At 44.2% G+C, this 26,574-nt stretch overlaps 1 protein-coding gene across 3 annotated transcripts in view; it reads right to left on the bottom strand.

The window, feature by feature from the left end:
• chd7 (chromodomain helicase DNA binding protein 7) overlaps positions 1 to 26,574 on the bottom strand; it is a 378,323-nt gene that overhangs the window by 325,616 nt on the left and 26,133 nt on the right. For all 3 annotated transcript variants that reach the window (XM_072467710.1, XM_072467709.1, XM_072467711.1), the window contains exon 2: positions 13,825 to 15,659. In XM_072467710.1, the coding sequence (XP_072323811.1) occupies positions 13,825 to 15,474 (1,650 nt within the window). In that variant the 5' untranslated portion in view covers positions 15,475 to 15,659. The remainder of the gene's footprint in view (positions 1 to 13,824; positions 15,660 to 26,574) is intronic.

Consider the following 26,574-nt stretch of genomic DNA (forward strand, 5'->3'; position numbering starts at 1 on the left):
TTAAATCTGGGCTGGTTAGGCTGAACAAATAAAGGAGGACTTTCGGATGGTAGGACATGCTCCCCATTGTCACTGGTGGGGAGGGTATAGACCGTAAAAATGACGGTCGTACCGAGATTTTTGTTTGTTTTCCAGTGCCTCCCTATTTTTATACTCAAAGGCCTTTTTTAAGTGGGTGAATAGGGTGATCTCTGGGTTTGCGTGGGGCGGGTAAAACCCCGTGAGCAAAGAAAGAACAGTTAGAGTGGAGTTCGGGGGGGGGGGGGCTGGCACTAACCGAACTTTAGGAACTACTACTAGGCAGCAAATATAGCCATAATTAGGAAGTGGGTGAGGGGTCAGTGTGGGAGCGGGTACAGACGGCCTCATGTGAGGGCACAAGTTTGGGGACACTGGTAACGGCTCCTCTCCTGTTCTCGCCGGCTCGGTACCCCACAAGCCCAGTGGTAGTGGCAGCCCTGAGAGTTGAGGGACAGTGGCGGAAGCAACAGTGGCGGAAGCATATATGGGAGTGGAGGGAGTGTCGGTGTGATGGCCAATTTGTGGTAATCACTGTTTTTTCCCGGGGAAGGTGGATTTGGGGGGGGTTCCGGAGGTGGCAGAGAGCAGCGATTAGCGATTATGGGGCTGGTGGATCTATTATTGATGGGAGCTTTCCCTGTTTGGAGGATTTGGAGGAGGAGTTTGAATTGCCAGGAGGGAATGGGTTTCGATATATGCAGACAAGGGCTTTTGCGCGAAGGCAGGTTTCGACCTTTCCGCTTCTACCGCCACAAGGGACACAGGATAAGGTGGTTTCTGGAACGGGGGTGGAGGAGGGGAAGGTATCGGAAATCTAAAGAACTTATGGAATGGGAGGAAACCTAGATAGGTGAGATGAAGCGTGAATGGGAAGATGAGCTGGGTAAAGAGGTAGAGGCGGGTCTGTGGGAGGATGCCGCTCAGTAGAGTCAACACGTCCTCATCATGTGCCAGGCTCAGCCTGATACAATTCAAGGTGGTTCACCAGGCACATATGACGGTGGCCCGGATGACCAGGTTTTTTGGGGTGGAGGACAGGTGTGTGGGGGTGTGCAGGTGCACCATGCCCACATATTTTGGGCATGCCCGAAGCTCAGGAGATACTGGCAGGGATTTGCAAATGGCATGTCCACGGTACTAAAAACGAGGGTGACGGCGAGTCCAGAGGTGGCGATTTTTAAAAAGTGAAAACATCCAAGTTAAATCAAAATTAAAAAATAAGATATATTAAATAGCTTGCAATGGGGCAGATGATCACAATTTAGCATTCAAATATAGTACTGAAGCACATATGGGAGTAGGAATTGTGACATCACTTGCATTATGGCAGAAAAAAAATCTAGGCATAGTTCAAAAGTAGCTACACAATTCATAACATCTGTAAACAAAAATGGTTAAACAGATCCACAGGTCAGGCAGAATGGAATACAAATCAATAGTAAAATACCTACAAGTATTAATCAGACTAGGAACCTTGTGCCCAGCTACAGACCAGTGACAAAGAAAATGCCCCGGTGCCTGCTCAACCCCTGTGCTGAAAGGTTTAGAAGTAATGATTTGAGGTTTTATGCTCAGGTGTTGGGACAAGCTCAGGAAGGCTCACTAGGAAAATGTTAACTAAGGAACGGAGAAAAATGTGATCTCAGTTTGTAAAACAAAATTGAAGTGACATTTTGTGCAAAACTAGCTTAAGGGAACCAGAGGAGATGACCAGCTAAAAAGACAGAGTTAAAAGTGCAAACTTTGCATTTGGATTCAACATAGACCAGAGTGCCATCTAGTGTAGCGATCTTGGCTTAACCAGGGTATTCAAAAAGGGAATTGGATCAATCTTGGAGAGAGAAGACACTGATTTTGGACAAAAATTGACATAAATACGATCAACCCTTCAGATGAGGCAAGAAACCAAAGCCCAATCTGTTTGTTCCAGTGGTTTATGTGGACAGTAAAATGATGATGGCACTATTTAAGCGAAACAGGAAGTCTTCAGACCCTGACAAAAATAGGAGCAAATGGTCATTCAGAGCTGTTACTAGGTCTAGCTGTGCTCAAAATGTCTGCTGCATTTTTGTTAAATTATATTCACTGCATCTCAAAAAATAACCTGCAGATAAAGTTGAGATATTATAAAACAGGCTTTGAGTGCAAGATTTGCTAAATGATCCGATCAGGTTCCAAATCAAATTCTAATCCAAATAGATTGGATGACCTTTTCACTAGAATAAATAGTGCAGGAGGCCATTTGGCCCATCGAGTCTGCAGCAACCCTCCAAAAGAGCACCTTAATTAGACCCAGACCCCCACCCCTGCATCCCAGTAACCCCACAACCTTTTGGACACAAAGGAGCAATTGTGCATGGCCAATCCAGGTAACTTGAAATGTGGGAGGAAATCAGAGCACCCGGAGGAAACCCATGCAGACACGGGGAGAATGTGCAAACTCCACATAGACAGCCACCCAAGGTCGGAATCGAACACGGGTCCCTGGCGCTGTGAGGCAGCAGTGTTGACCACTGTGCCACCGTTCTGCCCCATCCCTGATCTTTCCATTCCTGTATTCAAGTGCACTTCACTTATCAAGTATACACATTTTTCTTCAACAAAATTTTCAATGTCAGATCTCTATTCTAGAATCTGAGGCAAAGGCAGCTCTGAAAGAATTAACACATTCTATAACACTCGCCTATCTGTATTATATTCGTAAGATGTGTAAACTTTCAATTGAACAAGAAATACCAAGAATTCTGCCAAAATATCTTTCAATGCAGCAGGAAGCTTTGGACTTTATTTTTTGAGTCTCAAATTAGTATCTAAACTTCCTAAAATAATATTTAGACACTTAAACTTTGACATTCATAACAGATGATCACTTTATACCCAGTTAGTTGAAAAAGTGAATGATCTCAACAGCCTAATGGGAAGACACCACATATCAGAACAGCAAGCCTTACAAGCCAAACATCGCAGTTAGGCAGCAAATAGACAGTTATATTCGATCTTAATAGACCGGGGCTACTGAGGGAATTAAAAATGTCAGAATTACTGCTTCAATCATTTCAAAAAGGTGCTTATAGATTACTGGAGTAGAATGTGGTTGGGTTTCTCTTAAATCTCTTCCTTAGCATGTTGAAACCATTTAGACTCTCACAAAGGAACATCCACCTGGACAACGGTAGTGGCAAGTAGTGGGGTGTGGGCACAACTGTCTCTGGAACTAGATCCCAGGATTAATTTATTGGAGAAAACTGGGGGCAAATGTCTAATGGTTCTGCAAGTATTGGGTGCCAAATTGGTGATGAATTTGAGGAAATAAAGTTGCATAATAGTCTTTAATTTACAGCTGAAACAAAGCAGTGAACTCAAAATCCAACTGCATCACATTAGAGCAGTGTTTTTCAAACAGTTTTTCCGGCATCCCATTTTTGCCAACCTTCGGGCCCCATTCTGGGCCATCGTCCTGACCTATGCCGGCGGACAGTCGCAACCCACGCCAGCCGACTTTCGTGGCCCACCATTTTCATTTACCTTTAATGCGATCGGTGAGTCTGCTTGGTCCTCACGATCTCACTTGCTTTGTCATTCAATGTTACATTTCTGTATGGGTTGTTCATCAGAGATCGCGGAGCTCACACCAGCACTGCTTTGTCCTGCTGTGGATTCTCCTGAGCCATTCTCTCCAGCACGTTTAATTGGGAGATCCTGGCCTATTAGCATCTCTGGTCCTCTCTTCCTTATTACAAAATGATCCATATTAAATTTTACAATCCTGTTGCCTGCTGACAAAATGGAGGAATCGCAATCGCGCCCAAAGCACGTGACGTCAGCATTCGGGGCACGTGACCCACTCTCTGCCTCGCTTCAGGCAGGCAGACTGCATTCAATTTAATAAAGTCTTCTCCTGGGTCATTGCGCAGACGTCAGGTGGAGACAGTGTTTCTTGCGGGTCTCTGGGCATGCGCATTGATGAGCGGGAGCGTATGCGCAGTGTGCCGGTGTTCTGAAAGCCGGTCGCAGCTGTCATTTTTAAAGCCGGTCGCAGCCGTCATTTTTAAAGCTGGTCGCAGCCGTCATTTTTAAAGCTGGTCGCAGCCGTCATTTTTAAAAGTCAGCTGCTGCGGCCATTGCACATTAATTCCCACGATCGGGAATGCCACGGATAACTCCGTGACCCACACGTGGTCGCGACCACGACTTTGAAAATGAGTGCATTAGAGCAACAACTGCATGACAACAAAGACAGAAGTGCAATTGCATGTATCTGAGCCACTGATTTTAGCCGTTTGCTATGGGGATGAGATGTGCCAAAGACCAAGTATCTCTCCACAAGACAGAGACACAAGTGATATTTTATTTTTCGACTACTCTTGCACACATCTAGCAACCGGCTCAATGGTCTGGCAACCCTGGATGCTACCAAGAACTTCCTAGCTTCAGGACATACATGGCTAACATCAGAGGCACCAAAACTAGTTCCCAATCTCACTCTTTTTCTTACTTCTCCAAGCCCTTAAAGTTCCCATTTGTAAATGGTCACTACCAGGCACATGGCAGTCATAGGACATTTGCTCACTAACTTTTCTCCAAGTGATGGGGTTGCATTTACAAATGCCATGAGCAGAGTCAGAATCTCAAGTAAATTACACATAACTCTGTTGCAACAAACAATTAAAGCTCTGACACAAACAATTAAAGCTCTGAGAATATTTATTTCTAGAAGATTAAAATTCCTTTGTTCATAAAGAAAAGAAAATTCATGCTAGGATTTTCCGTCCACTCAAACTCTGTGGCATTCATGTCCAAAACTAACCATGGCTCAGCTTCTCAGATCAGAACTTTGGAAATTAGCATTTTCCATGTTAATGCTGGCCATTGCATAGCACCAGATGCCGCACCATGGCAAAGACGGGGTCTGTCTGCGTCCAGTGATGGGCAAGATGTCCATAAAATTCAGAACAACAACCACTTTGTCCACCGTAGGGGGATTCGGTCTGCACATGAAGACACTCAATACACCACGTGCAAATTGGCATAGGGAGGCAAGAATAAGGGAAGTTAACACGTGGCTGAAAGAGTGGTGTGGGAAAGAGGGGTTCCTTTTCATGGGACACTGGCATCAGTTTTGGGACAGGGGGGTTCCTATACCGTTGGGATAGTCTCCACCTGAACAGAGCTGGGACCAGTGTTGTGGCAAAAAGAGTAAATAGGGTGGTCAATAGGACTTTAAACTAGAGATTGGCGCGGGGGGGGGGGGGGGGGTCAGGGAACCAAGAGGTGAAGTAATCAGTAGCTGCTTAGGAATACAAACAAGCATGAAAAGACAGAACTCAGGAGAGGTTACGATAGTCCCCATCTCACAAAATATGACAGTGTATGGAAAGGCTCAGTAAACCAAGGTCCACCACACTAAGAAAACAAAAAGGGACGGTCAATAGAGAATTAAAGGTGCTATATTTAAATGCGCGCAGTGTACAGAACAAGGTAGATGAGCTTGTGGCCCAGATTGTGACTGGCAGGTATGATGCGGTAGACATCATAGAGACGTGGTTGCAGGGGGTTCAGGACTGTCTTTTAAACATCCAGGGATTCACAACCTATCGAAAAGACAGAGAGGTGGGCAGAGGGGGTGGGGTTGCCTTGTTAGGAATGAAATTAAATCAATAGCACTAAACGACATAGGTCAGATGATGTGGAGTCTGTGTGGGTAGAGTTGAGGAACCACAAGGTCAAAAAAACCATAATGGGAGTTATGTACAGGCCTCCTAACAGTGGTCAGGACCAGGGGCACAAAATGCACCACGAAATAGAAAGTGCATATCAGAAAGGCAAGGTCACAGTGATCATGGGGGACTTCAATATGCAGGTGGACTGGGTAAATAATGCTGCCAGTGGACCCAAGGAAAGGGAATTCATTGAATGTTTACAGGAGGGCTTTTTGGAACAGCTTGTGATGGAGCCCACGAGGGAACAGGCCATTCTGGACTTAGTGTTATGTAATGAGCCAGACTTGATTAAAGATCTTATAAGTAAGGGAACACTTAGGAGGCAGTGATCATAATATGGTAGAATTCAATCTCCAATTTGAAAGAAAGAAGGTAGAATCAGATGTAAAGGTGTTACAGTTAAATAAAGGTAGCTACAGGGGCATGAGGGAGGAACTGACGAAAATCGACTGGGAGCAGAGCCTAGTGGGAAAGACAGTAGAACAGCAATGGCAGGAGTTTCTGGGAGTAATTGAGGACACAGTACAGAGGTTCATCCAAAAGAAAAGAAAAGTTATCAGAGGGGGGGGGATTAGGCAACCATGGCTGACAAAGGAAGTTAGGGAATGCATCAAAGCAAAAGAGAAAGCCTATAATGTGGCAAAGAGTAGTGGGAAGTCAGAAGATTGGGAAGGCTACAAAAACAAACAGAGGATAACAAAGAGAGAAATAAGGAAAGAGAGAGATCAAATATGAAGGTAGGCTAGCCAGTAACATTAGGAATGATAGTAAAAGTTTCTTTAAATACATTAAAAACAAACGGGAGGCAAAAGTAGACATTGGGCCGCTCCAAAATGACGCTGGTAATCTAGTGATGGGAGACAAGGAAATAGCTGAGGAACTAAATAAGTACTTTGCGTCAGTCTTCACAATAGAAGACATGAGTAATATCCCAACAATTCAGGAGAGTCAGGGGGCAGAGTTGAATATGGTAGCCATCACAAAGGAGAAAGTGCTCGAGAAACTAAGGTCTAAAAATTGATAAATCTCCAGGCCCAGATGGGCTACATCCTAGAGTTCTAAAGGAGATAGCTGAAGAAATAGTGGAGGCGTTAGTTATGATCTTTCAAAAGTCACTGGAGTCAGGGAAAGTCCCAGAGGATTGGAAAATCGCTGTTGTAACCCCCCTGTTCAAGAAGGGAACAAGGAAAAAGATGGAAAATTATAGGCCAATTAGCCTAACCTCGGTTGTTGGCAAGATTCTAGAATCCATTGTTAAGGATGAGATTTCTAAATTCTTGGAAGTGCAGGGTCGAATTAGGAGTCAGCATGGATTTAGTAAGGGGAGGTCGTGTCTGACGAACCTGTTGGAGTTCTTTGAAGAGATAATAAATAGGTTAGACCAAGGAGAGCCAATGGATGTTATCTATCTTGATCTAGGTGACGGGACTGGGGGCATTCTGGCTACGTTTGCCGATGATACAAAGATAGGTGGAGGGGCAGGTAGTATGGAGGAGGTGGGGAGGCTGCAGAAAGATTTAGACAGTTTAGGAGAGTGGTCCAAGAAATGGCTGATGAAATTCAACGTAGGCAAGTGCGAGGTCTTGCACTTTGGAAAAAGGAATAGAGGCATGGACTATTTTCTAAACCGTGACAAAATTCACAATGCTGAAGTGCAAAGGGACTTGGGAGTCCTAGTCCAGGATTCTCTAAAGGTAAACTTGCAGGTTGAGTTAGTAATTAAGAAAGCAAATGCAATGTTGTCATTTATCAAGAGGCTTGGAATATAAAAGCAGGGATGTACTTCTGAAGCTTTATAAAGCATTAGTTAGGCCCCATTTAGAATACTGTGAGCAATTTTGGGCCCCACACCTCAGGAAGGACATACTGGCGCTGGAGCGGGTCCAGCGGAGATTCACACGGATGATCCCAGGAATGGTAGGCCTAACATACGATGAACGTCTGAGGATCCTGGGATTATATTCATTGGAGTTTAGGAGGTTGAGGGGAGATCTAATAGAAACTTACAAGATAATGAATGGTTTAGATAGGGTGGACGTAGGGAAGTGGTTTCCATTAGCAAGGGAGACTAGGACCCGGGGGCACAGCCTTAGAATAAAAGGGAGTCACTTTAGAACAGAGATAAGGAGAAATTTCTTCAGCCAGAGAGTGGTGGGTCTGTGGAATTCATTGCCACAGAGGGCGGTGGAGGCCGGGTCGTTGAGTGTCTTTAAGACAGAAGTTGATAAATTCTTGATTTCACGAGGAATTAAGGGCGATTGAGAGAGAGCGGGTAAATGGAGTTGAAATCAGCCATGATTGAATGGTGGAGTGGACTCGATGGGCCGAACGGCCTTACTTCCGCTCCTATGTCTTATGGTCTTATCAGCAAGCGCAATCTGGGTCCATGGGTGCTGCTCGAAAAGAGTATCCGTAAGCAGCCAAAAACAAGGTCCAGCACTGAATCCTTGCGGAAGCTATTGGTGAGATCGCCTTGTCTTCAGGGAAGAGACCCAGCAATAACTTGTGATCCTTGATGATAAAGAAATGGCAGTGTGTCCACAGAGTAAACTAAATAATTTAAGAGTTATTCACAATAATGGGAGTTACACTACCCACTAGATCCCTTCTCTGGTCGGTGGCTTACTGGCTGGCCTTTTATACAATGGTTAATAAGAGTTGCGGCGGGGGAGCTCGTACTCCACGAGGATGATAATCATTCCCACCTTGCAAGTCCTATGCAGGATATTACAACTATATTTTTCACATTTTAACTTAAGTCTTTAGTTCTACTAGCATTACAGATTTTAGAGTAATATTGAGAACTTAAACTAAATTGTCTAATATTTTACATATTTCACATTCTCTCCTTAACCATCTGATTCTGGGTGGCAGAGGTTGAACTTTTCAATTTTTTTCTCATAGATCATAGACCCTTATATTGGAATCATCCTTGTAATTTTTATTTTGCTCTGCACCTCCACAATATACATTGTAAGAGTGTTAATTGGAACTTTACTTCAGTTATGGGCAATCTGTACAATGTGCTGCCTAAGTCAACATATATCCCAACAATTGTTTCTATTCAGAATTTTCTTCACTGCATCTAGACATTGACAAGTCCACTATTACTCCCAAAAGAGTTTGATTCATCAGACACTATTCAATTCATACTGGAAATAAAAATATATATTTTTAAATCTATTTGACAACACTCACCACTGGTTAGGAGTTCAAGCTTCATGCTTGGATATTGTAATTTATATGAGCACTTAGTGCAATACAGAAGGAATGCTGATCAGAAGTACTGTCTCGTGGATGAGATGTTTAAAGCAAACTCCATCCACCTGCTCAGGTGGCTGCTCAAGATTCCCTGATGCTATTCAAAGACGGCAGAGTCTTTCTCCAGTGTCCTGACCAATTTACTCAACAATACCAATATATTAATTTATCATTCCTCTGACTGCTGTTTGGAAGGTCTTGCTGTAAATAATTTGATGCTATGTTCACCTGCATAGCATCAATTGCACTTCGAACTATATGATGCCATGAGGCAAGAGAACAGACTAAATAAATCTAATAGTTTGCTTTTAAGAATACTAAATTTGGAACTAATTGTGCAGATTGCAATTACATCTCCCGTAAAATTGTAATCTTGGTCCCTTTAAATTTGGGATAAAAATAAATGATGTAAATTCCAACACAATCTAGTTTATTTTTTAAAATCTAATTAAGGGACAATTTAGCGTGGCCAATCCACCTATCCTGCACCTCTTTGGGTTCTGGGGCTCTTCTCACACAGGGAGAATGTGCAAAGTCCACACGGACAATGACCTGGGGCCCGGATCGAACTCTCGTCCTCGGGGCCGTGAGGTCGCAATGGTTTAAACAAATCCCAATTCTCCTCGCGCTATGAATATTCTGACCATGTGCTTCATCTCACGTTTTTAACTGAAATCTTGGTAGAAAAATAAATTACATATCAACAAGCCACAATGCCAAATGAATGTTTGAGAGATCAGAATGATTGTGTTAGCTTTGCTCCTCTTTGGTAGGTGTAGTGCAATACTGTAATGCACAATCTAAAAGATTGATTAAACGCTGGGAATACTTATCAATATGGGAGAGATCATGAGTGATTGAGCTTTATTGCTATGTTTTGCCACAAGAGCTACAAAGTCAGATTCAAACTGAAAATAGACTATGAACACATATGAAAAACGTATGCTTTTGTTAGTCTGGTGTAAATACAAGAAAATATTCAAATACATTGGCAATACAGGATTAGCTGACGGATATGTCAATGGCACCTAAATTGAATTCTAAATTAGATTATAGAAATGATGTAGATGCAGGCCCCAATCATTTGTGAAAGCATTTAATCATGCATTACTTTTTTAAAAAATTAAATACAATTTCTTTCCCCCAAATTCAATGCTGGGACACAGGGGGCGGGATTCTCCACTCCCACGCCGTCGTGAACGCCGTCGAGCTTCACGACGGCGCGAAACAGCCCCTATCCCGACCGATTCAGGGCCCGATAATGGGCTAGGAGCGGGGCCGCGTCATTTACACGCGCCAGGCCTTGTCGCCACGTAAAGGTGGCGCCGCATACACGACGCGGCCGGTGCCGCATAACTGGCGTCACCCGCGCATGCGTGGTTGCCGTCCTCTCCGAGTCCGCCCCGCAAGAAGATGTTAGACGGATCTTGCGGGGTTGCGGAAGTAAGGAGGTCCTCCTTCAGAGAGGACGGCCCGACGATCGGTGGGCGACGATCGGTGGGCACCGATCGTGGGCCAGACCCCATTTGAGCACCCCGCGGTGCAGGATCTCCCCCCCCCAGCGTTCCCACGCTGTTCCCGCCGGCAGCTACCAGGTGTGGACGGCACCGGGGGGAACCCGCCGTTTTGACCTGGCCGCTCGGCCCATCCGGGCCTGAGAATAGCAGGGGTGCCGGAGAATCGCCATTTTGGGTGTCTCGGGCGATTCTCCGGCCTGCACCGCGCGGAACTTGACGGGGCCATTCTCGCCGCTTGGGAGAATCACGGGAGGGCGTCGGACCGGCGTTGCATGAAAATTCGGCGACCCAGGCGATTCTCCCAACCGGCGCGGGAGTGGAGAATCCCGCCCAAGACGTTTGGAACAATTTGAAGTTTATTTAGATCTTTATTGCAAAACCTTTTGTCTACTTCAGCATACGTCAGCAGTAGAAAACCTCAAAACAGTGCTTTACTGTTTTCTATATCAAAAACACCTCACTTGTATCTAGAAGTCATAATTCATCATTTGAGACAAAAAAAAACAGCAGGGCTATTTAGGAATTGTGCATTTAAGAGCATACAGAAGTAATTTAATGATGACTGGTTGGTAAAACCTTTGGAAAAACACACTCAAGGCACTGCTCACCACAACTGGATACTTACTACATTCAGTGGAGTTTCAGATTGTAACGGCAGTTGTGCTGAGACATTTTGCCCAAGTCCAATTCTTAAAACAGCTAAGCAAACCATTCTGTGAACTTTGGAACCAGCATATTGGTTGTCAGGAAATAGTCAAACAGGTTGCATTTGTGTAAAGTGGTTTTTACAGGCGGTTTTGATCATTTTAAAACTTTAGGTTTTTGTATCAAAGTCAGTCATAAGCTATTTGAGGTGCAAACAATTTTTCAAACAGCAGCAACAATTCCAATTCAGAACAAAAGCGAAGTAACTAATCACTTACAAAAATTTGAAAATACTTCAACATACAGATAACCTAAAAATTGTTTTCTTTTACAAATGATCAAGACACGCTATCTATTGTCTTGATTATTTTTCAAAGAGACATTGGGGTGGACTTAAAGAAAGTTAATCTAATGGAAAATAAAAATCTATTGATATCCTGCCAATCAAAACTGTTATCTGCTGTTAACTACTGTGTTAACGGTAACTTGGTCAGTAACACTCATCCCATGAATGAAAAGAAATCCCTGCCTTGCGCAAGGTATGAGATTAATGTGAAGTTTTGGTAGATTGCAGAGCGATGGCAATTATTGCTGGAATGAATTGAGGTAGGTCAAAGAAAGTGAGGAAAGGCAGTCATAGTCTCATAACTTACAACAACACGTTTTCCTTTATTCTTTCATGAGATGTGGGTGTTGCTGACAAGGCCATAGTGGCTTGCTTGGCCATGGCAGGATGGTTAGGAGCCAATCACATTGCTGATGGCAGATTTCCTTCCCTAAAAGAAATTAGTGAACCAGAAAGGTTTTTACGACAATGGATGATAGCTTCATAGTCACCATTATTGAGACTAGCTTTCAATTCCAGATTTAATTAATTGTATTTAAATTCCACCAGCTACCATGGTGGGATTTGAGCCCCTGTGTCCAAAGCATTAACTGGGCCTCTGTGGATTACTAGTCCAGTAACTTACCCACGATACCATATCCCGTATATTGATATGGTGCCTTTAACATATTAAACATCAAGATGCTTCACAGGAACAATATTAAACTAAGTGTGACACCAAGCCACCAACAGATGTTAGGTCAAATGGCCAAATGCTTGGTCAAATAGGTAGGTTTTAAGAAGCATCTTAATGGAGAGAAGTAGAGAGATGGAGAGGTGTAGGTGGGAATTCAGACCTCCGGGCCTAGACAACTGAATTCACAGCTACCAGTGATGGAGCAATGATTGGAAATGCATTAGGAGGCAGAATTAGGGGAGTAGAATCAGAGGGTTGTGGAGTTGGACGGGATTACCGAGATAGGTAAGGATAAGAGCATAATGGGATTTGAAACAAGGATGGGAATTTTAAAGTCAAAATATTGCTTTATCCAGATCCCATGTAGTTTGGCAAGCACAGGAACGGGACATGCTGCGAGCTAAGACATAAGCGGCAGTCTTGTAGGACCTCAGGTTTACAGAGGCTAGAATGTGGGAGACCAGCCAGGAGTGCATAGCAAAGGTAACAAAGGCATGGATGAGGGATTCTGCAGATGACCTGAGATGGCGCAAAGTTGAACTATGTCACAGAGGTCACAAATAAGGTCAGATGCTCATCTCAGAATCACGTTTGACACCATGGTCGCAACAGTTTGTCTTAATCTCAGACTGTTACCATGGAGGGGGAATTGAGTCAGTGGTTAGGGAATGGAGCTTGGAGTGGGGACCGAAAACAATGTCTTCAGTCCTACGAATGTATAATCAGAGGAAATTTCTGCTCATCCAGTAAATAATGTGCATACAATGTCACATGTGATTTTGACTAGTGTAGTTTCAGTAATGTGGGTGATTCAGAAGCCAGTTTGAAGAGCCCTGAACAAATATTCATTGGATCACAGTCATGAAGCAACGATGCCAGGATTTAGAAGGAAAGGGAAAGGTTGGAGATCTGATGCAAGATATGTTGAGTGGAAATTTCTTGAGAAGGAGAAATAAAAAGGTTGAAGGAAATATGCACAGTGAAGATACGGTTTAGCATTAAGCCGAGGAAATGAAGTATAGGCAGCGGGATAGGAAGGGAATTAAGAAAGCAAACAACAGGCTTCTTGGTGAGATGGAGAGAATTCAACGCGTGAAGGCTCAGCTCGATGGGAGGGCCGGAGGAAAGGCTGTATATGTTTGCATGGTAAAAAAGTCAAGAATTTACACAAAGCAACATATAGATGGCTTCAATTTTGAATATAAAAAGGTTCACTTAAGCATAGAAAGGATATGAGCAATATTGAAGGCATAAATATAACTGTAGACACACAGCATAGCTCAACACTTGAGCACAGTTGTGTTTTCACCTGTACTATTAACTGAAACATTCAATCCAGAATATTAGATGCGTAACAATCTACCTTAGAATTTGTAACCTGAATGTGATCTCCATTTCAACCACATATTAATTTGTAGATTTTCTTCAATCTTGCCTAAAACATTAATGCCAAGCTGCATGTTGTTTAAAAAAAAAATCAAATCTCAAGTAACATAAGAGTTGGAAATTCCATTACTTAATTCACAATGCATATTTTAATAACTTCCTATACTTTAATAACCATTAATATGCAGCAATTAAACATTTTTAATATCAGATTGCAATTATACTCAGCCATAATTTAGATACGTTACTCACCTGATGTTGGGCAGGCACTTGTTGCAATGTGGCCTTAGGTGAAGAATGTTGTGACTGTACCCATGGCTGATGCTGATGAGATGTAGGCGAAGTTTGATGATGCACAGTTGGATGCTGTTTCACAGGTGGACAAGTTGGCAATTGAGGCTGGAAAGGCTGATTTGGGTGCTGCTGGCCAGACATTAGACGCTCCTGCATCACCTGATCGGCATGATTCCCACTGGGGCCCAGTGCCCCGACTGGTCTTGGAAGGCTGCCAATATCCCTTGGTACAGAAGGGTTCATGTACTGTTGTGTCTGCATGCTCCTGGGACCAATGCTCCTCTGTCCAAGTCCCATGGTACCCGGGGACTGATGTGGCTGTTGAGGCAGAGGCATGCTTGAATAGCTTCCTACCTCCAACTGCATTCCAGCACTGCCAGGCCTAACCTGTGGTGGAGGGGTCCCTGCTGGGTTACTCATTGCTTTCATAGGTGACATTGGAGGGGGAGAAGCATAAGTTCCCTGAGACTGTGTGGGGTGCATAGTTTGTGCATTAATTTGGTTAAGTGGGCCACCTGGATGTATAGGCTGCTGGTGCATTAGTCCTTGGCTGGTGCCAGCTGGGAATCCCACAGTATTTGGATAGCGGGGTATTGACTGGTTCACAGATGGGTTATTATTAAGGCCTAGGTTTTGATTGATCCCTGTATTACTGTTAACTAATCCCTGATTAATGCTACTATAAGGATATTGTGAATACTGCCCTGAGCTACTTACAGATTGTGAAGGTACTGCTTGGCTACGTGAGCTAAAGTTTAAATTTTGTTGCCTGCTGCTGGTTTGTTGAGAAGGGTTAGGGGAGAATCTAGGACTGTGGGCAATGGAATCGCCATGGAGAGAATTGGGGGGAGGGGGATGAGGGTGATATTGCTGAGTTGGAGTGTGACGTAAGGAAGGGCCTATGTTGGGGGTTTGTTGAGGCATGTGTGACAAGTGACCTGGTCCTGAAGTTCCCATGAAAGGATTTCCCTGACTGAGGGCTTCTGGACCCTGAGTGAATTGGTTCACCCTCTGCTGCTGTGGCTGGTTGTGCTGTTGCAATGAATAATCACTACGTGTCAGGTAATTCCCTAGCTGTTGCATATGCTGAGCATGCCCTTGCCCTTGAGGTGGTGGCTGTGGTTGCTGCTGCTGCTGGAAGGTAGGTCGGGTTTGGTCTGGCACCTGGACAGCACGTGGTCCCCACATGGAGCTGCTGTCTACAAATTGCTGTCCACACCTTTCGTTCTGCATAGTTGGGTACACTCCCATCTGAGCACCGCTGTGAGGAACTGGTGGAACTGAGGGATTGTGGTACTGTGAGTGAGGCGATGCCATGCCATTCCCAGGAGTATTACCAATCATTCGATTAGGCTGATCTACCAGATGTATTTTCTGCTGTTCAAACGGACCAAAATGATCATAATGAGCCAGCTTAGTTTGAGTCTGAGTGGGTGGGGGATGATGGAGGGGCGATTGCATGGAGCCAAATCCTTGATCCATGGGTAGCTGTTGCCCAAGAGCATTCACTGGATTCTCTGAAAACCCACATTCTCCAAGACCTTCAAGCCCTTCAGTGAAAATGTTCCCATCATCACCAAACAAACTCAGCATGCCAGGATCTGCCATCTTCCTTGTGCTCACAGTTCCCCTAGTAGCACAAAAAGTGAACTATTCTGTGTTTCACCTCACTGCTTCCCTTCAAGTGTACGTCCTCAAAGCCTTAAATCCAAAGACTAATCTCGTGCGTGTCACTTCACATTTCCTTAATTTGTTTGGACAGTTCAGTGTCAGGCAAAGTCTGGATAGAGGTCCTAGGGAGAAAATGAAAAAACAAAATAAAATTGGGCACAAATGGAATGAATAATGTGGCACAGGCAAAGACAATCAATACGGTCACATTAAGATGTTCCTTCCCTTTATATAGACTGACACAAAAAGAGGTGCTAAGCTTTCTCGGAAGTTAAAAAAGTGAAGACTAAAATTGAGCAACACATTCTCAGCCTTTCACTTATAGTTTGTATCAAGAGTATCCCACACAATGTATTATTCATAACCAGTGCAAGCACCAACCTGACCCATTAATTCATTCTTCATTACACTCTTCAGTTCTACATTCCTGGTTGCAAAAGAACAAAAGAACACAAACTGCAGCCACAGCAGCTGCCAACACACCAGGCAAGCAGCTGTATGAATACAGCAGAACACTCCATCTGCTACAGTAAGGCCGAGTATATGTACCGACCTCCTCCTCCATTGCGTTCCTAACCTCATCATCCCCCAAGGGCAACATAATTAGATATCCAAGCAGAATTACAGAGATGATAAAATTCAATGACAGTGTACAGGACTGTATTCTATTGAAAATAGTTCACAGAACTAGTATGCCTTAAAGAATAGCAGATGTAAATGCATAGCCCACAACAGAAAATAAAATTCTAACCTTTATGTTAATTTCACATAGATATTGATCCAAGTGCATCCCTTGGTCAATCCTCAATTTATTTATAATTGGGCATACATTTATTCAAACTCAACTGCTGCTAACATTGCAGTTAGATTCAACTGGAATTTCAAGTATAAACCTTTGACGATTGTATATTTGATATAACTTGAAGTTATTGTCCAACAAGTGTATAGAAATCAGTGTTTTCATTCTTCGATCCACATGCCAGAAATGAGTAGCCAAAACAATGGATTTACAGATTCCAGGCCACATTTTCAAAATGATCTGACAAAGGAAGCACAGCCACAGGGTTCATCACTCACCCCGAGGCAAACAGATTACTAGTGATGTAACAAGCTCCATTTGTGACTAAGTGCGTATTCCAGCTGGAGTGTCTGGCAGATTATTCTTTCACCATTCAGACAAAGCTAAACAGCAGGATGGCCATTTAGTGCATCCCAACCTCCATAAAGTTAGAACTATCGCAACTGTCGCCGCTGAACATTATATAAGGAGAGAATGTTGAGAACATTGTGATCTAATTATTCCTTTTAGTTTTGTTTTACAGCTACATTCCAAATCTCATCAGGACCAAGTTAGCTCCACAATGCATCTGAAATGGACTTCATTTCTTGATCAAGAATTAAATATTTTCTCCTCATAGCCCACTCACTTATGTTTCTCTTTCTAATCAGCAAGAATAATAAACCAGATATTTATGAACCAAAACTACTTTACCACTACTTTGAACAAAGAGCATCAGCATCTCTCAATCTGACACTGTACATTGCTCAACACCATTTCAGAGCATCATGGTCAGCTATGACATTCACAAGTACAATTACACAGCATGAAACAAAGCAGCTTCAGAGCCATCTGCTCCTACTGACCTATTTTTTTTATTAAAGTGCAATGATCCTTAATCACTTGCACTGGAGGGATGGGATGTTTTCACATAGAAAAACGTACAATTTTAGAAACAACACATTTTTGCAAGCTCTCGTCTAAAAGAATGGATGAAGAAAATAAAGCAGACAGGCTTATTTTAGACTTTCTTTACACAAAGTCAGCAATCTAATAACATATTATAGTAAACTGTGTGTTATCCAGAATTCCAACAACTGGAATTCACTAGGACCCAGAACTTCTGACAGCTCAATTCCCCCCCCCAAAAGAATGACTCTGTGTTCAGATAATGCAATCTTAAAAAAAAATAATAACAATAGGTTGTAAATCCGCAAAAGTTGTTCTGAGGCTTTTACATTGAAATTGTTAAATGATTGGGTCAGTTTTGATTATTATGCCAAAACAAAGAAATACCGCATCTCGTCTCGAGTCCAGAGTAACGCAACTCCCCATTAACTGACATTTTTGTCTAACTAGCACCACCCATTCCTCGAGCAAGCTGGATAACAAGGATTTTACTGTATTTTACAATGTCAGTCTAATACGAATACGAAGAAAGTAGATAGAGGAAATTGTGAAAGGGGGGGGGGGGGTAATTTCACTACCAATATCCTAGTGACAGCATTGCATCAAGTGATCTCCAAGCAATTACTGCTTGTAGAGACTAAATTAATAGAAAACCAAGGATGGGACCCAATGGTTGTATGCCGGGGCACAGAAAAATATAGCCACAGATTAGTATTAATATACATTTTCTTCATAGTTTATGTAGTCATTGATTAACAAATCCTGTCATTTTGGTCATTAAAAACAATTCAAGAGGCTAAAACCAGGACATTTAAGTGAATGGGTTATTAGATTACGGATTGTCCCCATAATGCCAAAGGGCCCAAATAGGCTTTCCTTACAGTCACTATCACATTCCTTTTCTTTCCCTCTCCAACCACTAATTGGAGTCGAAAATAATTTATTTGTTCCTCTTTCGTAGCACTGCATAGTGTATGTGATTGGGAGCAACTTATCCATCATGAATAAACTGCAGTACAAGACAGGCTGAGTGTCACAGGATATAAATGGACAAAGGTCACAACTGTAAGCTAGAGAGTTTTGCATGGAGCTCAGGTTGCTACATATATGCATGGCCTCTTTTTGTCAATAATATAATACTGCAATTAATCAAGAACATTAATTATATATAATCTACTTCAAAACTAAATTGAATACAGGGATTTTGCCTCGGCCAGGAATTACACTTGTATGCTAAATGTACTGGCCTGCTTCTGGAATTCGTACAGCTGCATTCTATTCAACACCCTCAACCACTCCTCCTATTACTCATACCACCATTGGCCTCAGTTTCCATCATAAGAAAACCCATTCAGAAGCTTCAGAAACAAGGGCTAATGAAACCTAAATCCTTGCCCAATTTCTACTTTTAGCTTGAATCCAATAGTTACGATAGAATATTGAAAAATTTCAAAAGAAACACTTACAAACACCCTTTCGCTACCATCTCACTAAAATCAATGAGACCTACTTTGTGTGCATTAAAATCAGTATCAGTACCCCATACTATGGAAACATTCAGAAGTTACTAAATTTGTCAATTTAAAAGTCGGTAATATTATAATCAATTTGAGTCTTTTGAGCATTTTACAACTTAAGCTCAGGTGTAACACCAAAAATTGTTTTAATTGCCACAACACAATTCAAGAAAGAATATTAAAATATTACAACAAAAGCCGGTTTGTGCTATGCTCACAACTGACTGAAAAAAAATGAACTAGCATTTATATAGGTGTTGGATACCAATTTCTGACTGCATTGCAAGATCACTGCATGGTGCAGTGTTATATCCTGAATTTGACTTCTAGCAAAGGCCTTTTAAAGGTTTCAGTTATGGGTAGAATAGCCCAAACTAAGTGTGCTCCCAGGATTTATACATAGTGCTGCCCAGATTCAGATCAACCACAGGATAATGTTAAAATTACCAGTTTGACGCAGTCTCCATTCTGCATTGATATCAGACACACATCACCCCGATAAACTTTTAATAGTGCACATATTTGACCCAGGCCATTCAAATTAGGGGTCAAGGATGAGCACCATTAAACTCATAAATGAAGTAATTTTTTTTTTTTTTTTTTTTTTTTTTTTTTTTTACACATTTAGAGCACCCAATTCATTTTTTCCCAATTAAGGGAAAATTTAGCATGGCCAATCCACCTACCCTGCACATCTTTGGGTTGTGGGGGCAAAACCCACACAAACAAGGGTGAATGTGCAAACTCCACACAGTGACTCAGAGCCAGGATCGAACCTGGGACTGCGGCACCATGAGGCAACAATGCTAACCACTGTACCTCCATGCTGTCCTATGAAGCAACTTATTTATAGACAGCTAACCACTGCAACCGAGTTGTAAACACTCAAACAAAACAAAGAACAAAGAAATGTACAGCACAGGAACAGGCCCTTCGGCCCTCCAAGCCCGTGCCGACCATACTGCCCGACTAAACTACAATCTTCTACACTTCCTGGGTCCGTATCCTTCTATTCCCATCCTATTCATATATTTGTCAAGATGCCCCTTAAATGTCCCTATCGTCCCTGCCTCCACTACCTCCTCCGGTAGTGAGTTCCAGGCACCCACTACCCTCTGCGTAAAAAACTTGCCTCGTACATCTACTCTAAACTTTGCCCCTCTCACCTTAAACCTATGCCCCCTAGTAATTGACCCCTCTACCCTGGGGAAAAGCCTCTGACTATCCACTCTGTCTATGCCCCTCATAATTTTGTATACCTCTATCAGGTCGCCCCTCAACCTCCTTCGTTCCAGTGAGAACAAACCGAGTTTATTCAATCGCTCCTCATAGCTTATGCCCTCCATACCAGGCAACATTCTGGTAAATCTCTTCTGCACCCTCTCTAAAGCCTCCACATCCTTCTGGTAGTGTGGCGACCAGAATTGAACACTATACTCCAAGTGTGGCCTAACTAAGGTTCTATACAGCTGCAACATGACTTGCCAATTCTTATACTCAATGCCCCGGCCAATGAAGGCAAGCATGCCGTATGCCTTCTTGACTACCTTCTCCACCTGTGTAGCCCCTTTCAGTGATCTGTGGACCTGTACTCCTAGATCTCTTTGACTTTCAATACTCTTGAGGGTTCTACCATTCACTGTATATTCCCTACCTGCATTAGCCCTTCCAAAATGCATTACCTCACATTTGTCCAGGTTAAACTCCATCTGCCATCTCTCCGCCCAAGTCTCCAGACAATCTAAATCCTGCTGTATCCTCAGACAGTCCTCATCGCTATCCGCAATTCCACCAACCTTTGTGTCGTCTGCAAACTTACTAATCAGACCAGTTACATTTTCCTCCAAATCATTTATATATACTACAAAGAGCAAAGGTCCCAGCACTGATCCCTGTGGAACACCACTGGTCACAGCCCTCCAATTAGAAAAGCATCCCTCCATTGCTACCCTCTGCCTTCTATGGCCTAGCCAGTTCTGTATCCACCTTGCCAGTTCACCCCTGATCCCGTGTGACTTCACCTTTTGTACTAGTCTACCATGAGGGACCTTGTCAAAGGCCTTACTGAAGTCCATATAGACAACATCTACTGCCCTACCTGCATCAATCATCTTAGTGACCTCCTCGAAAAACTCTATCAAGTTAGTGAGACACGACCTCCCCTTCACAAAACCGTGCTGCCTCTCACTAATACGTCCATTTGCTTCCAAATGGGAGTAGATCCTGTCTCGAAGAATTCTCTCCAGTAATTTCCCTACCACTGAAGTAAGGCTCACCGGCCTGTAGTTCCCGGGATTATCCCTGCCACCCTTCTTAAACAGAGGAACAACATTGGCTATTCTCCAGTCCTCCGGGACATCCCCTGAAGACAGCGAGGATCCAAAGATTTCTGTCAAGGCCTCAGCAATTTCCTCTCCAGCCTCCTTCAGTATTCTGGGGTAGATCCCATCCGGCCCTGGGGACTTATCTACCTTAATATTTTTTAAGACACCCAACACCTCGTCTTTTTGGATCACAATGTGACCCAGGCTATCTACACCCCCTTCTCCAGACTCAACATCTACCAATTCCTTCTCTTTGGTGAATACTGATGCAAAGTATTCATTTAGTACCTCGCCCATTTCCTCTGGCTCCACACATAGATTCCCTTGCCTATCCTTCAGTGGGCCAACCCTTTCCCTGGCTACCCTCTTGCTTTTTATGTAAGTGTAAAAAGCCTTGGGATTTTCCTTAACCCTATTTGCCAATGACTTTTCATGACCCCTTCTAGCCCTCCTGACTCCTTGCTTAAGTTCCTTCCTACTTTCCTTATATGCCACACAGGCTTCGTCTGTTCCCAGCCTTTTAGCCCTGACAAATGCCTCCTTTTTCTTTTTGACGAGGCCTACAATATCACTCGTCATCCAAGGTTCCCGAAAATTGCCGTATTTACTCCTGAAACAAAGAAGAAATTCACACAAAAACTAGAATATATGAACTATTTGGCTGAGCTTTTCTAGTGTCAAATTCTCTACTGAAGACGGGAAAGTGTTGATAAGTTGAGCCAGTTGGAAACATCAACATAAAGGACAGCCCACAGCAAATTCTATGTAAAAAGATACAACCTAGAACTTAAGGTGAAACTTATTTCCTGTTCTTCCCCTGCCCTTACATAGTGATAGGCTCATACATCCTTTCATCAATTGGGTATGTTATGATGTCAGGGAGAGAAAAGTCATGTCAGATATCCGAATTCGTACATATTTCCCTGAATTTTCTTTTTGCACAATCATCGTACCATCACCACGCGGCCTGCACCACCACTCCAAGAGATGTAAAGATAAATCAATAAACCAATTAAGGAAGCACACAAGAAAAATAATGCAGATGCTGGAAATCAGAAATAGAAACAGAAAATGCTGGAAAAACCCATCTCTGGCAGCATCTGTGGAGAGAAAAATAAAAGTAATGTTTGGAGTATGTAATAATCCACAGGAGGCAGAGGTACCGCCACTACAACAGTATTTATTTGCAATAACTCTACCCCAAGAGCAGCTCCAAACAGTGCTGCTAGCATTCCAGTCAATTTTGGAATATAAAAGCAGGGATGTACTTCTGAAGCTTTATAAAGCATTAGTTAGGCCCCATTTAGAATACTGTGAGCAATTTTGGGCCCCACACCTCAGGAAGGACATAATGGAACTGGAGCGGGTCCAGCGGAGATTCACACGGATGATCCCAGGAATGGTAGGCCTAACATACGATGAACGTCTGAGGACCCTGGGATTATATTCATTGGAGTTTAGGAGGTTGAGGGGAGATCTAATAGAAACTTACAAGATAATGAATGGCTTAGATAGGGTGGACGTAGGGAAGTTGTTTCCATTAGCAGGGGAGACTAGGACCCGGGGGCACAGCCTTAGAATAAAAGGGAGTCACTTTAGAACAGAGATGAGGAGAAATTTCTTCAGCCAGAGAGTGGTGGGTCTGTGGAATTCATTGCCACAGAGGGCGGTGGAGGCCGGGACGGTGAGTGTCTTTAAGACAGAAGTTGATAAATTCTTGATTTCTCGAGGAATTAAGGGCTATGGAGAGAGAGCGGGTAAATGGAGTTGAAATCAGCCATGATTGAATGGTGGAGTGGACTCGATGGGCCGAATGGCCTTACTTCCGCTCCTATGTCTTATGGTCTTAAGACTGGTTCACAAAGCCTACACAGGTGCTTATATGGGCCCCCTCAATGAGCTATCATTGAGGGAGCTCACACTCCAATTGGCCAACCAATAATGCCAATTGGAGGTCATTACACCCCCCCCCCCCAACCACCCAAGGTCCGAGGAATTCCTGCCAGCTGGCATTCCTCTGAGCTTCTCCCTGCTCCTCATGTCTGGGTCTGTCACCTGTGTCGTCCGCCGGGTCTTTCTCCGACGTGGGTGGGGTGTACCTTATAGGTGCCCATCTTTTCCTTGACTACTTCCTTGGAAGCTGTTCTTCCTCCTCCTCGGGGAGAGGTGTCGCGGCAGCCTCGTCGAACGTGTCCATCTCCGACGACTGGATGACGGGGTCTGGAGAAATTGCTCTGGGCTGGGGTGTGGGTATCTTTTCCGTCTGGGCTATCCCAGCTTTAGGCGGTCCTGCTTCGCCTGCCTCCAGGTGTGGTTCCACTGCCCTTATTTGGTCTAGGTGTTTCTTCAGCACCTTACCTCCTATCGAAACTTCAGAGGATATGGGCCCTGTTTGGGACTCAACCGTGCCTTTGACCCACGTTGGTCCATTCCCATAGTTCTTGACCCAAACCTGTGCCCCCACCTGGAAATGTCTCTGCTGCCGACTATTATCATGCCCCCTGCGTTGGACCTCCTGTTGTTTCTCCACTTTCCCCGTTAAATCTGGGAAAAGGAGACTCAGCCTCGTTCGCAGCCGCCTTTCCATTAAGAGTTCGGCTGGCGGTATGCCCGTTGTGGAATGCGGTGTGGTCCTGTCATCAAACAGCCAGCGGGAGAGCTTTGTGTCCATTGACGCTGCCGGCTGCTTCTTGTGTCCCGCTTTTAGGGTCTGGACCGCTCTCTCTGCCAGGCCGTTGGACGCTGGATAGTATGGGGCCGTTTTGATGTGGCGGACTCCGTTTCCCTTTAGGAATTTTCCAAATTCCCCACTTGTAAATGCCGTTCCATTGTCCAACACCAATACCTCCGGACGTCCATGTGTTGCAAACGAGGCCCTGAGCTTTTCAATTGTCGATGCTGTGCTTGCCGCATTTACCCGGTGGACGTCCAACCATTTGAAGTGGCCATCCACTATCACCAAAAGCATTGAGCGCATGAAAGGGCCGGCGTGGTCAATATGCAGGCGGGTCCACGGTCTGCTTGGCCATTCCCACGGGTGCAATGGCGCAGCTGGTGGCACTCTTTGCCCCTGTTGGCACTCCTGGCACCGACCTAACAAGGCTGCTATGTCTGTGTCCAATCCTGGCCAAACGTAGCTTTGAGCTAGCATCTTCATTTTAGACACCCCTGGGTGTCCGTGATGTAACTCGGTTAAGATTGCCCGACGGCCCGGAGCTGTGACTATTACCCGAGCTCCCCATAATAGGATACCGTCTTCTACGGTTATTTGGTCCCTTCTGCTCCAGTATGGACGCATCTGGGGCTCCACTGGTCTCTCCAGTTCCCCGGTTAGCAGTAAATGCTTCAGCTTGGCTATAACTGGGTCTTTTTGCGTCCAATCGAATATGTTGTGCTTCCACTGGTAGGGTGTCCAAAAAATTTAGAGTCATTACTGACTCCTCTACTTTCGGTAATAGCGGCGAGGTGTCTGGGAGGGGAAGTCTGCTCAAAGCATCTGCATTTGCTACTCGCGTTCCCGGTCTGTGCTCCAGAACGTATCTGTACGCCGCCAGTAGCAATGCCCAGCGGTGGATTCTAGCTGATGCAATCGGGGGTATTGACTTGTTTTCTTTTAATAACCCTAATAACGGCTTATGGTCCGTCACTATGGTGAATTTCCGCCCGTACAGATACTGGTGAAATTTCTTTACTGCAAATATCACCGCCAGTCCTTCCTTCTCGATTTGGGCGTACTTTCTCTCAGCCATCACCAAGGTCCTCGAAGCATAGGCTATTGGCCGTTCTTCCCCATTCCTTCCTTTATGGGCTAAGGCGGCTCCTACCCCGTAAGGTGATGCGTCACACGTGACCACCAACTCCTTCCTTGGGTCGTAATGCTCTCGGACATTTTCGGATGACAGCTGTTCCTTAATGTCCCTAAATGCTCGGTTTCAGCGGGCTGACCATTTCCATTCTTGTCCCTTTAGTAGCTGGTGGAGGGGTTCTAGGATGGACACCCTATTTTCAATAAATTTGCCGTAATAGGTTACCAACCCTAGAAATGATCGTAGCTCCTGGACCGTGGTGGGAGCTGGGGCTTCTTTTATTGCCCTTACTCTGTCTTCCACTGGGTGTAAGCCCGACTCGTCTACTTTATATCCCAGGTACGTCACTTGTGGGGCCAGAAAAACACATTTTTCTCTTTTCAGCCGTACGCCTGCCTTTGCGAAACGCCTGAGCACTTCCTCCAGGTTCCATAAGTGTGCCCGGTTTGTCCTACCCGTGATTAAGACATCGTCCAAATAAATCGCCACCTGCGGTAGTCCCTGCAGAATATTTTCCATCGTACGCTGGAATATAGCGCAGGCTGATGACACTCCAAAGGGTAGCCTAGTATAACGAAAAAGTCCCTTCAGGGTGTTGATCGTAGCGAACTTCTGGGAGTCCTTGTCCAGTTTTAACTGCAGGTAGGCGTGGCTCATGTCCAGTTTCGTGAACAAAAACCCACCTGCCAATTTGGCATATAGGTCGTCTATTTTCGGGATCAGGTATTTGTCCAGCAGTGCGTATTTGTTTACCGTCTGTTTGAAATCTCCACAGACGTATCGAGCCGTCTGGCTTCAAAATTGGTACCACCGGCACAGCACCATTCAGAGAACTGTACTGGTCTGATAATGCCGTCGCGCTGTAACCTTTCTATTTCGACATCTACTTTCTTCCTTAATGCAAAAGGTACCCACCTGGCCGTACAAAATTTTGGAAAGGCTTCTGGGTCCACGTGCAAAGTTGCTTTGGTGCCTATAATTTCCCCCAAACATTCTTGGAAGACCTCCGGGTATTTTTGGAGTACTCCCAAGTACTCCCGCTTGCACTCTGGAAAATTTTCATCCAATCTAATTTTAGGTCTTTCAGCCAGTTCCGTCCTATTAAGTTCGGTCCGGAGCCCTCTACTACCGCCAACAGTAATCTGAGCAATTGTTTGTCATATTCCACGGGTACCTGAGTCGTGCCTAGAATTTCCAGGGGTTCCCCCATGTAGGTTTTAAGTTTCGTCGATGTTTTTGTTAGGGTTAGTGGCTGGAGTCCATCTTTGATTTTTTTAAAATGCTGCCACTCCCATTACTGATACGGCCGCACCCGTGTCTATTTCCATTATTGTCGGCGACCGTTCACCCATGGGGTAATCTTAATAGGTTCTGCTTTCTTTGTCGCAATATTATATAACTGTTTCCCTTCGGAGGAGGATGGGGCGTCTAGGTTGTGTACTTCCCTGCGTCCCCACCTGCTATTCCTCTTTTGCCACCTGCTTCTAGGGTTTCTGTCGCTGTTACCCCACTCTGGTGCCAGAAACAGTCCTTCTCTGTTGGGGGGAGCCTCAGCCGGTAGTTCCTTGTGTCTCCAGTTAGTCCTAGCAGACTTGGGGGCAGTTCTGGGGTTTTCCTTTTGCCCTCTATTCCTCAGGCTTTTCCTGAGAGCTATCTGGTAGTCCCTCTCACAGGTATCTACCTCCACTGGCGTGCCCTGTAGT

Source organism: Scyliorhinus torazame, chromosome 11 (genome assembly GCF_047496885.1).
Source record: "Scyliorhinus torazame isolate Kashiwa2021f chromosome 11, sScyTor2.1, whole genome shotgun sequence".
Lineage (NCBI taxonomy): Eukaryota > Metazoa > Chordata > Chondrichthyes > Carcharhiniformes > Scyliorhinidae > Scyliorhinus > Scyliorhinus torazame.